Source organism: Schistocerca cancellata, chromosome 4, assembly GCF_023864275.1.
Source record: "Schistocerca cancellata isolate TAMUIC-IGC-003103 chromosome 4, iqSchCanc2.1, whole genome shotgun sequence".
Lineage (NCBI taxonomy): Eukaryota > Metazoa > Arthropoda > Insecta > Orthoptera > Acrididae > Schistocerca > Schistocerca cancellata.
This window is the reverse complement of record NC_064629.1, coordinates 726204650-726216877: the sequence shown is the minus strand read 5'-3', so window position 1 is coordinate 726216877 and position 12228 is coordinate 726204650. Positions and strand designations below refer to the sequence as shown.

The 12228-nt window shown below is 38.7% G+C and overlaps 1 protein-coding gene across 1 annotated transcript in view; it reads left to right on the top strand.

Annotated features, from left to right (window-relative positions):
- The window catches only part of LOC126184408 (CLIP-associating protein 1-like), a 244920-nt gene that overhangs the window by 43546 nt on the left and 189146 nt on the right, over positions 1 to 12228 (top strand). Inside the window, 3 exon segments of the mRNA XM_049926792.1 lie at positions 2643 to 2689; positions 10401 to 10470; positions 11949 to 12017. Coding sequence (XP_049782749.1) covers positions 2643 to 2689; positions 10401 to 10470; positions 11949 to 12017 — 186 coding nt within the window.

Here is a 12228-nt window from a genome sequence, read left to right as displayed (position 1 = left end):
GGTGTTTGTCTGGACCCCAGGACACGTCGGCATCCCAGGCAATGAACTTGCAGACAGGCTGGCCAAACAGGCTATGCGTTCTGGAGATGGGCATGGAACAAGAGGATATTTGGTGAATGGACTGGCCTTCCCCTTCCCCACTGAGCAGTGTTGGATGTGTTGGAGAGATGTATTTCAGCACTTCCATATGCACCAACAACCATTCAGCAATTGTCAGCTGTGCTAGTGGAGGAATGGAACACTCTACTGCAAGAAGTCCTTACGAACTTTGTGGCCAACATCGGAGCATGCTGCAGAGCAAGCATCGCTATCCGTGATGGTCACACACCGTATTAAGAACCATGTCCCACCTTTAGAATGCTCAGGGGACTGTCACGAGTTGTGGTGAATTCAGTGTAATTATTGTCTTGGAATTAGTGTTATTTCTGCTCATCTCATTTCATGTTTATTTCAGCTACCTTCTCTACTGTAGCAGTACTTGCTATGTATGGTCCAAGTTTCATGGATCTATATTACTTGACAGTGACACATCATGCAAAAGTTACTTTCACCCTTAAGTTTTCCCCACCGGTGTGCTTTCAATCAATTTGTGCCATTTAAGATATGAAAGTACCTTATAAATGTTGGAATCTATGATGTATTATGCACTATATTACAAAAACCTGAAGTGTATGTAATATGTTGTATGAAGCCCCTAATAAAAACAGCGTGTGAGCATGTAGGGTGTCATGAAAAGTGAGGAAGAAGCCACTTCCAGAAGAAGCAACAAGCAAAACCTCCAATGTAACAGTAGTAGTTTTTCCTGTTTTATTCTCTTGTATGCAGACCGAGGTACAAATGTGGCTGAATAAGTAAGGTCAATGTGCAAAGCTGCTAATGAACAGGTCACTGCCATCCAGTTGGCAATGTATGTAGAATCGGCATATCCTATTTTGGCAGCTATGTTTCTCAAAACACAATCAGCAGATCAATCCTGCTAATGCTTCAGTTTCTTGTTGCATCTGGTATACAGAAAAAGGCAACAAAAGCCTTACTTTTACATGAGTTATATACTTCAGTTGCTACATTTAATACTTAAGTTATATTCTGTTTGAAACTTTATTGCATGTAGACATTATGTAATTCACTCCTTGGTGTGGTCCCCTTATTGTGTAGCATTGCATCAGTACATTGATTTGCAAGTGAAAAGATTTTAAAAGAAAGTAAAGAAGTATTTTCATTGTGGTGGGATCCACTCAAGCACTGCTTTTCCAACTCTTCACTGAATTGAATGGGATCCATTCAAGCACTGCTTTTTCAACTCTTCATTGAATTGGAAATAATTTCAGTGCCTCTTTCAGTAATATGGCAATATGAAAATCTCTGAAGAAAAAGTGTAGTCAGTAGAGTGGGTATGAAAGACAATCATATTCCATATTTATGATATGAATATAATAGATGGAAACATTCCATGTGGGAAAAATATATCTAAAAAGAAAGATGCTGTGACTTACCAAACAAAAGCGCTGGCAGGTCAATAGACACACAAACAAACACAAACATACACACAAAATTCTAGCTTTCGCAACCAACGGTTGCCTCATCAGGAAAGAGGGAAGGAGAGGGAAAGACAAAAGGATTTGGGTTTTAAGGGAGAGGGTAAGGAGTCATTCCAATCCCGGGAGCGGAAAGACTTACCTTAGGGGGAAAAAAGGACAGGTATACACTCGCACACTCACACATATCCATCCGCATATACACAGACACCTGTCTGGACCATCTCCTCTGAAGGTCTTCCTGTATGGTGGTACAACATGCAACGTGTGGTTCTCATGAGCACTAAAAATGGCGGAAATGATGTTTCTGTTGATCTGTATTCCAATTTTCTGTACAGGTTCTGGAACTCTCAGAACCGAGCCCATTAAAAACTTTTTTTTTATGTGTGTATATGAGCACTTTAAAATGAAAGCACTGATCATATTGAAAAGAAGCTTACTATGTCCAGTGCAGAACATAATATAATCCTGGGGACTCTGGGGTGTATTGAATTACTAGTGGTGGAATTTCTCTATTGATTCCATTAGTGTTGTGAGTGACCATTCATCAGTTGTTCCCTGGAAATAAAATGGTCCAGAGTATTATGAGGAGTCTCCATTCACAAAACGATAAGCAAATGATTTCATTGAGATGCCTATTGGGCCATGTGTGAATGCTGAAATGTTTTGTGGACACAGTATGGTGTCTGTGTTAAATATGATTAGCTCATTGTTGATCTGGAAAAAAAAAATATTGCCAATAGGAGGAGGATGTGACTCTTTGTGAAAGATAAAGTAGCATCAGATGAAATTCACAGTGTGCTTATATTGTATGTACTGCTGCAAAGAAGATGCTCTGACTTGCTAATGTTAGGCTTTCTGTTCTAGGTGGGGGATTCTTATTGGTGCTTGTTTGCAACTGAACTTGTTATGCTGCTGATTAGAGGATTGCATTTTACAATATTTGCTGTTGTAGATTCAGATACAGGCTGAATGAGGACTTGACTGTATCTTAGATCCTTAGCACGTGCTTGTGATAAGAAACAATTCTATTAACAATAAAGAAATTGGGGGATAGTCTGCTGACAATTTTGTAACTGTTAGACTGATAATAAATTCATTTTTCAGATTCTGCAAGGTCCTTTGATGAACCTGATGGAGATGCTGGTGCTATCGTAAGTATAACAAATTTTTTACAAAAAGTTTCACTACCAGTTTCCAACATTTAGTGATCTAATAATGTTAACAAGGTATTTTTCCTCGCTCCTGAAATGTTCCAACTCATGTGCTTTTTTGTCGGTGATTTACACTGAAGTTGCTCAGTGAAGGATTGAGTGGATTTAACCTGATGTTTCTATCTGCCTGCTGATAACTTTATTTGGCCATGTTTTAAAGTCTGTGTTCATTTGTATGCAAAACTATTCAATTGCCGGTTGAACTGCAAATCCCGTGGGAAAAATTATCTCATTCTAAATTTTCATTACTTGGGTACCCTGCACCCCAACCTGTGCTGGATAACTAGTTCACTTATAAATTCCACAGCTGTTAAAGAAAAGTGTTGCTTTAAAATATTGTAACCAGTAAAAACTCATTTAATATACAGATTGTTAATGACAAGACATTTATTTTCATTTCTACTTCACAAATTTTTACCAAGAGAACTGGTTGTTATTGAACCTGTTGTAGCAACAAGAAGTTTTTCATAGGGTATCATGGGATTTTAAAATATGTATGTTCCCTTGTTGTCCTGTGACTTCCAAGTTGCTATGATGTGATTCCATAGGTCATGTGTGGAGACTGATTCTGTCATATGGGGGACATCTATCAAGTGAATGTCATCAATAAGGAAGGAGCAGCATCTGCTGATCAAAAAGTCTGTCTTAGACAGTTGGAGTGACATGATATCAGTCATTATTCTGCTGGAACATAGTACCAGAGCACTCTAGGAGGAGGGACACTACCATTGTCAGTACAAAGGCTCTGTAATGATGAAATGGAATAGAATGCAGCATTGTAAATGGACAACAAACTGTGCTGAACGCACATCTATTGGAGTTGCCAACCACAAAGCTTTGAATAAATATGTGTCTTTTATGGTTTAACAATTTGAATTAGAACTTTACTATCTAGGACAAAGGAAGCTGGAAAAATTAGGTGGCGAACAGACCAGTCTCTTTGCAGAAAAGGACACCAAGCAGTGCCTGTAACTGTATCAGTTGTTCTGACACACTTCAGTGTTCTCAGGTGGTTTGTGCTACCTATGTGACATACGTGCCTACACTGCCTTTAATTGTAGTATTGTGTTTTATTGTGCCATTCTCAGTGTGCACAGTCTTCAGTGATCATTGATTTAACAATTTACACAACTCTCCTGACCAATAATCCTTTCCTTTGGTAACACTGATTAATCTGTCAGCACACTACCTCAGTTGTTGGTGATATACTGAGGTGACAAAAGTCATGGGATTTCTCCTAATATCATGGCAGACCTGCTTTTGCCTGGTGTAGTGCAGAAACTTGACATGACACGGACTCAACAAAGCACTGGAAGCCCCTGCAGAAATATTGAGCCACGCTGCCCCCCATAGCTGTCCATAACTGCGAAAATGTTGCCAGTATAGAATTTTGTGTACCAACCTTTTGATGTTGGCCTGTAAATGTTTGATGGAGTTCATGATGGGTAATCTGTGTGGCCAAATTATTCATTTGAATTGTCCAGAATGTTCTTCAAATCATTTGCGAACAATAATGGCCCGGTGACATTGTGCATTGCTGTTTCGGAACAAGAAATCCATGAATGGCTGCATATAGTCTCCAAGTAGCTGAACATAGCATTTCCAGTGAATGATTGGTTCAGTAGGACCAGAGGGCCCAGTCTGTTCCCTGTAAGCACAGCCCACACCGTTATGGAGCCACCAGAAGCTTGCACAGTGCCTTGTTGACAACATGGGTCCATGGCTTCACAGACTCTGAACCACACTCAGACGCTACCATCAACTCTTACCAACTGAAATTGGGACTCATCTGACCAGGCCATGGTTTTCAAGTCGTCTGGGGTCCAACTGATAGGTCACAAGCCCAGGAAAAGTGCTGCAGCTTGATGTGCTGCTAGCAAAGGCACACATGTCAGTCATCTGCTGACATAGCCCATTAATGCCACATCTTGCCACACTGTTCTAACAGATACGTTCATCATACATCCCACATGGATTTCCATGGTTATTTCACACAGTGTTGCTTGTTTGTTAGCACTGACAACTGTATGCAGACGCAGCTGCTCTCGGTCATTAAGTGAATGCCGGCAGCCACTACATTGTCTATGGTGAGAGGTAATGCCTGAAATTTGATATTCTCGTTACACTCTTGACATTGTAGGTCTTGGAATATTGAACTCCCTAACCATTTCTGAGACTGAACGCCTCATGCATCGAGCTTCAACTACCATTACGTGTTCCATGTTTGTTAATTCCCTCCGTGTGGCCATAATCACATCCGAAACCTTTTCACATGAATCACCTGAGTACAAATGACAGCCCCACCAGTGCACTACCCTTTTACATGTTGTATATGCAATGCTACCACCGTCTGTGTGTGTGTGCTTATAACTGTCCCAGGACTTTTCTCACCTCAGTGTATACTGCATGCATGTGATGAAGTATGGTGTGTGTGAAGAAGAACACTTTCTTTGTATTACACTAGTGTCCAAAACTTAAATATATTTCGGGAAAAGAAGACAATGAACAGAGAATGTTGTAGCAACTACTGTAAATGACTGAAGGTTTCCCGACAAACAACAGTTGTATTACCTATGTAGTAACAGAGTACTGGCAATTCTGAATAGCTACACCATTCAGGGATAATGAGAAACAGTGCATTAGATTATCTCAGTTGCACTTGCTATTCATTGTGAGAAGAGTATAATCTTTTGTGTCAGGTATGTAATGTCACAAAGACACCATTTGGACTCTTGTTTTTCAGGGCAGAATCTTTGAACAGCTTGAAGTGGGTTAGACATGGACCACACTCTGAGTAACATTGAATTAGCCACAAAATATTGTTTCAGTGCTTCACTTTCGGAAAAGGTGTCTCATAAATTCTGTGGTGACTTTGTTCATTTAGAGGCACAGAAATGATTTCCAGAAGGGAATTATACCTTCCAAAAAGATACCACTTACACTGCTGAATATGTTCAAATTAGCCAGATTAGCTTGGGGGTAAAATAACACGTTTTCCCTCCCCACAAATGCAAGATATGGCTGTACTCGAAGTAGTTAGGGACCCAATAGCACCTCCTCTGGCATGTCACAATGATTTGTATAAAATCCCATCGGCCACCAATTTTAGATTTATTTGAATGAATCTCAAATAGGATCCATCCTTTCCTTGGATGTTGAAGATGGCACTATGCTGTATTATAGGTTGTTGTTAATTTTTTCTCAAGTCAGGGCTCTTTATTGAAATTAATTGACAATGACTTATTTTGATTCCAAGGCAAGTTAGGTAAAACAGAATGAAAATACATTAAATGTTCTATAGATAGGATAGTAGTGGTATACAAAATGTGTTGGGGTCAAGGGGGGGAGGAACCAGTGAACTGTGGATTGCACAAAGCTCTTTTTAAATCACTGTGCTGCAGGACATGTGTAGCACATACATTACGTGGATATCTACATCATCATTTTTACACATATTGCACAAATATCATATTTTATTTTCTTATTCTTTCAGCAGATGGTCCATGGGGAAAACAAACCATTGGGCATAAGAAAACTGGCAATATGTTGGGCCTGTTGATGCTCACAGTTTATTAGAAGTGTGACCATGTATCGCCACTGTATAGATAAACTCAAGGCTAATTTTTGTGAATTTTTATGATGTTGTATAATGGTTGACATGTGAATAGATGGGTGAGTGAAACATTGCAAATCCAAAATTTAGGAATTCAATCCCTGGTTGGTTTTGATACTATTACAGTAATTTAGTGTTACATTTCACCTTTATCAATGCTTTATGTATGTGCAAAACACTAAGTTGCACTCTGGTTTGGAGTCCACTTAAACTGCATGTCTCTTTATAACTAGTTGGGTAAGTCACTTCACTGGTTGGAAGAAGGCAACCAACTCCAATAGGACTATTCATAACTAAACACTGTGATGAGGAAACTAACTGTCAAATAGAGAACAGCTTCAGCCTTCATTTTGGTTGATGATATGTAGGGAATTTAATTGTAATTTGAGTGCTAATAACAGTTATTGCAGTAGAGTTCCTGTAGCGAATTCCCACTTACTGTTGGTAGTTCTATTGTATGAGGTGAAAAGTAATGATGATGCCTTTTTGAGAGTTGCATAGCATATTTATCAGCTCTCTGGAAAGGGAAAGCCGGCCACGGTGGCCATGCAGTTCTAGGCACTTAAGTCCGGAACCGTGTGACTGCTACTGTCGCAGGTTCGAATCCTGCCTCGGGAATGGATGTGTCTGATGTCCTTAGGTTAGTTAGGTTTAAGTAGTTCTAAGTTCTAGGGGACTGATGACCTCAGATGTTGAGTCCCATAGTGCTCAGAGCCATTTGAACTATTTTTGGAAAGGGGAAAAATTGATTACAGGCCCATATTACAGTTCTTTATTAGATAAATTTTCTAAGAGATTGAGCAAAGTATACCCCATGTGGTGCAGAAAATGATACTCTTCCACAAGATGAATGCCTGAATAGTTTAAAATTTTTGAACACTATGATAAGATAGTATGGTGTTGGATAAAATGTAATAAGTTAGAAGGAAACTTTTTCCAAAGTAGAACAGATTTTAATGAGGAGAAAAGTCATTGAAAAGTCTCCGAATGTCTCAATAATTCTTCATAAATAACACAACCATTGAACAACAACTTTACTAGACCAAATGATGATCACAGAATTGTTATGCATTGTCTTATCATGCCATTTTGACAAGCAGATATGACAGTTTTTCTGAGATCTTTAGGAATATAGTAAACATAGCTAATTACCAGAATGTACGGTAGTACAAACCATCTGATGTTAGGAGAATGCGAAATATTTAAAATAATATTACAGGATCGTAGAGAGTATAATTTCTATAACATGTTTCAGAATATGAGTACTTAAAGAGCTGACTTCCTTGAATGCATAACAGATAAGTGGTGTAAAGGGTAGATTTAGCAATGTGTATAGAAAATCCACACTCTCCAACCCCTACTCCACAATTTGAACTGTAATGACCCGTCACAAAGAAATCACCTGCTGTGCACTCTCATCCAGGGTACTTGCTTACAGTTATACAAGGAGAGTCTTAAGTGAAGTTTTGAGGGTAGGTGATAAGCTACTGGCAGAAGTAAGGGTGTGAGGGCAGGTTGTGAGTTGTGCTCAACTGGTAGAGCAGTTGCCTGTGAAAGGCGAAGGTCCCAGTTTCAAGTTCCGGTCAGGCACAGTGAGGAAGTTTCAAATCAGCATACACACTACTGCAGAGTGAAAATTAATTCTGAAAAGAGCCTTGTCAAAACACTACAACACTTTCAAGTAATGTTCTAATGTAATGGTTATTTAGATCAAATTGAGTGAATGTTGCAGCCAAAATGAACTGAACCTACGAAAAAAGACTGAGAAATATGAAGAAAAAGAATGAATCTGTTATCCACTTGATGCTGTCCCAAAAAAAGGTTCTATTGTCTTCTCTGGAAACACTGCATGCATTGTATTCAGTCCCAACCAATGAACATAAAATGACTGCTTAGTAAAGTTAAATATAATTGAGGCCTCTGAAAACTGGGTGTATGCATCATTCCACACTGATGTGGGATGCCGTATCTGAAACAATCAAAAGAGTTAAGGTGGTTTGCAAGAAAATCATTGACATACTTGACTGAAACTGGGAAGTAATGAAGGTATCACTAAATGCTGCTAGTGTATCATAATGAAACAAAATAGGGCAGGACAAACGTCGTGAAGCAAGCTTGAAGTTTACAGGACAGTGGAAGTAAGGAGTCTGCTGATACAAGGACATAGAAAAACACAAATGGGATTTCAGTGCACGCAAGGCTTGGGGTTTAGCGCTCATTCATCAGAGCCAGAGGACATGTAGGACATATACATTTCATGCAGTAGTGGGAGGTAATATGATAAAAAAATGGGTGTAAAAGAGTGTAGACAGACATTGAGGAGTCAAATTCTGCTATAAGTGTGTGGGTTGGGGGGGTGGGGGGGGGGGTGGGGGGGGGGGCGGTCACTATCAAAAACTCAGTCTATAAGATCAAATAGTGAGCACACACAAAAGCACTGATTTGTAACACTTGGAGATAAAGACTTGTCCAGAAATACTGTGTAGAATAATGGATTTTTAACTCGTGTAATAACCCAAAACATGTTATTAAAATAATAATAATAATAATATTGTTAATAAACTCAATGTTAATCACCCTCTTAAAATGGCATGTTAGAGCTCTTTGGAGTGCTGTAAATGTTGTAGAAATGGTGCCAGGCAGTTGTGCAACCATCCACCACTGACATAATGGACAGGACTGAAGATGAGTGTCATGCATTGTCAACAATAATCTGTTTCATACACATCTGGCATTTACAATTGTAGAAATGATTCTTGATTGGAGCACGGTGATCAGTATGAAATGTTAAATATCGATAAAAACAGTCTTGATCACATTTTCTTATTTTTTATTTGTTGCCAACCTGTTTTGGCCCGTTCCTTGGACCATCTTCTGGCTTACACCGCCATTATGGCTGCTGGTGGCAGCAGACAGAGCAAGATCCATAGAAGTATTGTTGTCACTGCAGTGACCGCTGCCACCAGCAGCCATAAAGGAGGTGTAAGCATGAAGATGGTGTGAGGAAAAGGTCGAAACCACTTTCCAACAAATAAAAAATCCGAAAATGTGATCGAGACTGTTTTTATTGATTTTTAACACCTGGTATTGTTACTGTCACTAAGTGCAGGTCAATGTCAGCCATTTCCTAGCAAACATTGAGAGAGGAATAAAATGCAGTGGGCACTTGGGTGTCAGACATCTCACAAAAGGCCATTGCTCACAGTAGCTCATGAAACATCACTTCTTCCGATGGCTAAAGAACACAGAAACTGCGTAGTATCTGGCTGTGGCACGTACTGTGGTCTGACGAGACATGATTTTTCTCTCTTCAAATCATTCAGGACATTGGGAACACCAATGGCCCATTGATATGTTTAACTCACAGTGTGCTGAGGATGTAGTTCAGGCTGAAAATGGTTCAGTGATGTTTTGGTGTTACTCATACAGTGACCTGAGCCCACAAATTTGCATTACTCACTCAGGCGCCCTCTTGCACCTCAGCTGACCCATGAAATGCTGGAACCATCTGGAACATCATGTCAGACATAGCTATCAACATCTCCTTGAATTTGGTTTCTCTACAGGATCTAATCATTGAGTGGCTTCAGCTGGTTATGACATTCCTGAAGAAACTGTGGACTTTCTTCATTGCTGAATTGAGACCATTGTGAGTTTAGACATCACATTACACGGTATAAGTGTAATATCACTTGAGGGTGGCTATTTTTTCTCTGTTATACTTATGTAGTGTTATTAATTGTCTTGTCATCAGTAGAATCCACAACTTTTGGAAGCAACCCATAGAACACACCAGTGCTGTTGACTGTGGGAAAAATTTACAAATTTCATGAGCATTTTGCTGATAGTAAGAGAAGAACAGTTTTAAATTGCTGAGAAATTTTTATCTCTACTTTTGAACTGTATTTCCGGACCTCCAGTTAATGGTGTTATTTTGAACATTTCATCTGACACATGAATGAAAATTGATGTTACTGTTATATAATACATGTTTTAGTTGAATGCAATCATTTCATTGGTAATGTGTGTGATTTTCAGCCGAAATCTGGAAGACAGCGATCTGCAAGTTTTTCAGTGAGGTCTGGAGTAGGCAAAGCAATTTCACCAGGTGAGAAACAAATTTGTTACTAACTCATTGCTGGTATGTTCATTTCGTTCGTGTGAGAAAAAATATTTTATCTACTATATTTTATATGATGATCTGTAATATGAGCACTGATATGTTTTGTCTGTAGACAAAAAGACTACACTGCAGGAAATGGATCTTGCCGCAACTACCTTTTTTGTCATCAATAATAAATTTATGTTCCTATATTACTCAGCTTTTGCGAGGCTGTACCTGGATGACATGTTACTTGAATAGGTATTGTGAATGAGCAAACAGGTGCATGTTATTTCATGAGTAATTTATATTTAATGTTTACTGGATTTTTCTGGTTCTATATTAGATAGATGCTGAGATTTTGGCACACTCATAATTTTCAGTTTGGGCATTTTTTTTTAAATTTGTTGATTACAAGGACAGCATGCTATTTCTCCTTTACAGTGTGAAGCTCACAGTAATGAAAGAAATCAGTCCTTGCATTTAAATAACATATATAAAAGAAAATACTTTGAGGGAATGGAATGAATGCTTTGCCTTAGATTTGCAGGATTGATAATATTGAGAAGAAATGGACGTCATTTAATGGAGTTGAGTTCTTTGTTCTGTTGCAGATATGACATTACATTTTGGTTTGGTGTGTCTACTATTTTCCAACACTAATGTCACTGAGCTTTTAGGATCCGTACTGAATACTTTCTTCAGAGACAGTTTTCACGCTAGTGAAATTGATGAAAGAACTTGAACTTTTTATAAAAAGCTGACATTTATGATTAAATGCCGTTGTCATTGCAGATATTTTCTGTTACCATGTGTAAAAACTAATGTACTGTTGTCCTGATAATTTAAATGCATTTATGTGAGTGCACTGTATGTACTGCTCACTGAATATACAGGTGTCTAAAAGGTGGAAGAGTGTGTGTGTGTGTGTGTGTGTGTGTGTGTGTGTGTGTGTGTGTGTGTGTGTGTGTGTGTGTGTGGGTGGGTGGGTGGGTGGGTTGGGGGGATTATCCTTGTAACACAGTCTAGCTTAATGTGTTCACATTAATACAATTTAAATATTAAAAAGAACATTAAACTGGTTAAGATTGGATGGTGGTGAAGTTTCCAGGTAATGTATTGTTACTGGTGTATCACAATAATTTACAAAATGGATTCTGTATCCTAAATGCTTTCTAATATATTTTTATGTGAAACTCACAGATATTTCAAAGTCTGCTGTGTGTGGCTTGATGTGGATATTTTACACTCTATCATCCAGTGACATTGCTGCTTGCTTGTATATCTGTCTGCATGTTTGCTTGCTTAACCATCATCAGTAGCTTTACTTATCTTCGTATGTAGGCTAATCACAATTCTGAATAAACTTTCCTTTTTGAGCTGTATAATGTATCGTCTTCTGAATTATTGTCTTGCAATTGTTGATGTGACCCATACTCACTTCCTTAATATGGTGTCTGTTCTGCTTTGCATGTTAACGAAAGGGCCGGGATCTAAAACCAGGCGTTCGGCCTCCTTTCAACGTCAATTGGTTACTGCGTCATCTGCACCAGGTATGATTTTCCCCTGCCCCCCATTGTGAACACCTTTGCCACAATGTATATAGTTCATGTAGTCTCAAGTGAGTAGGCTTGATTAGTGTAGAATTAATGTTGTTCAAATTTCTCATCACTATTGTGTACTATGTACTGTTTACTGTCTGTGGATGTATGCAAGGTGTAACAAATGTGAATAACTGTACAAGATATTAAATGTAAAGTAGTG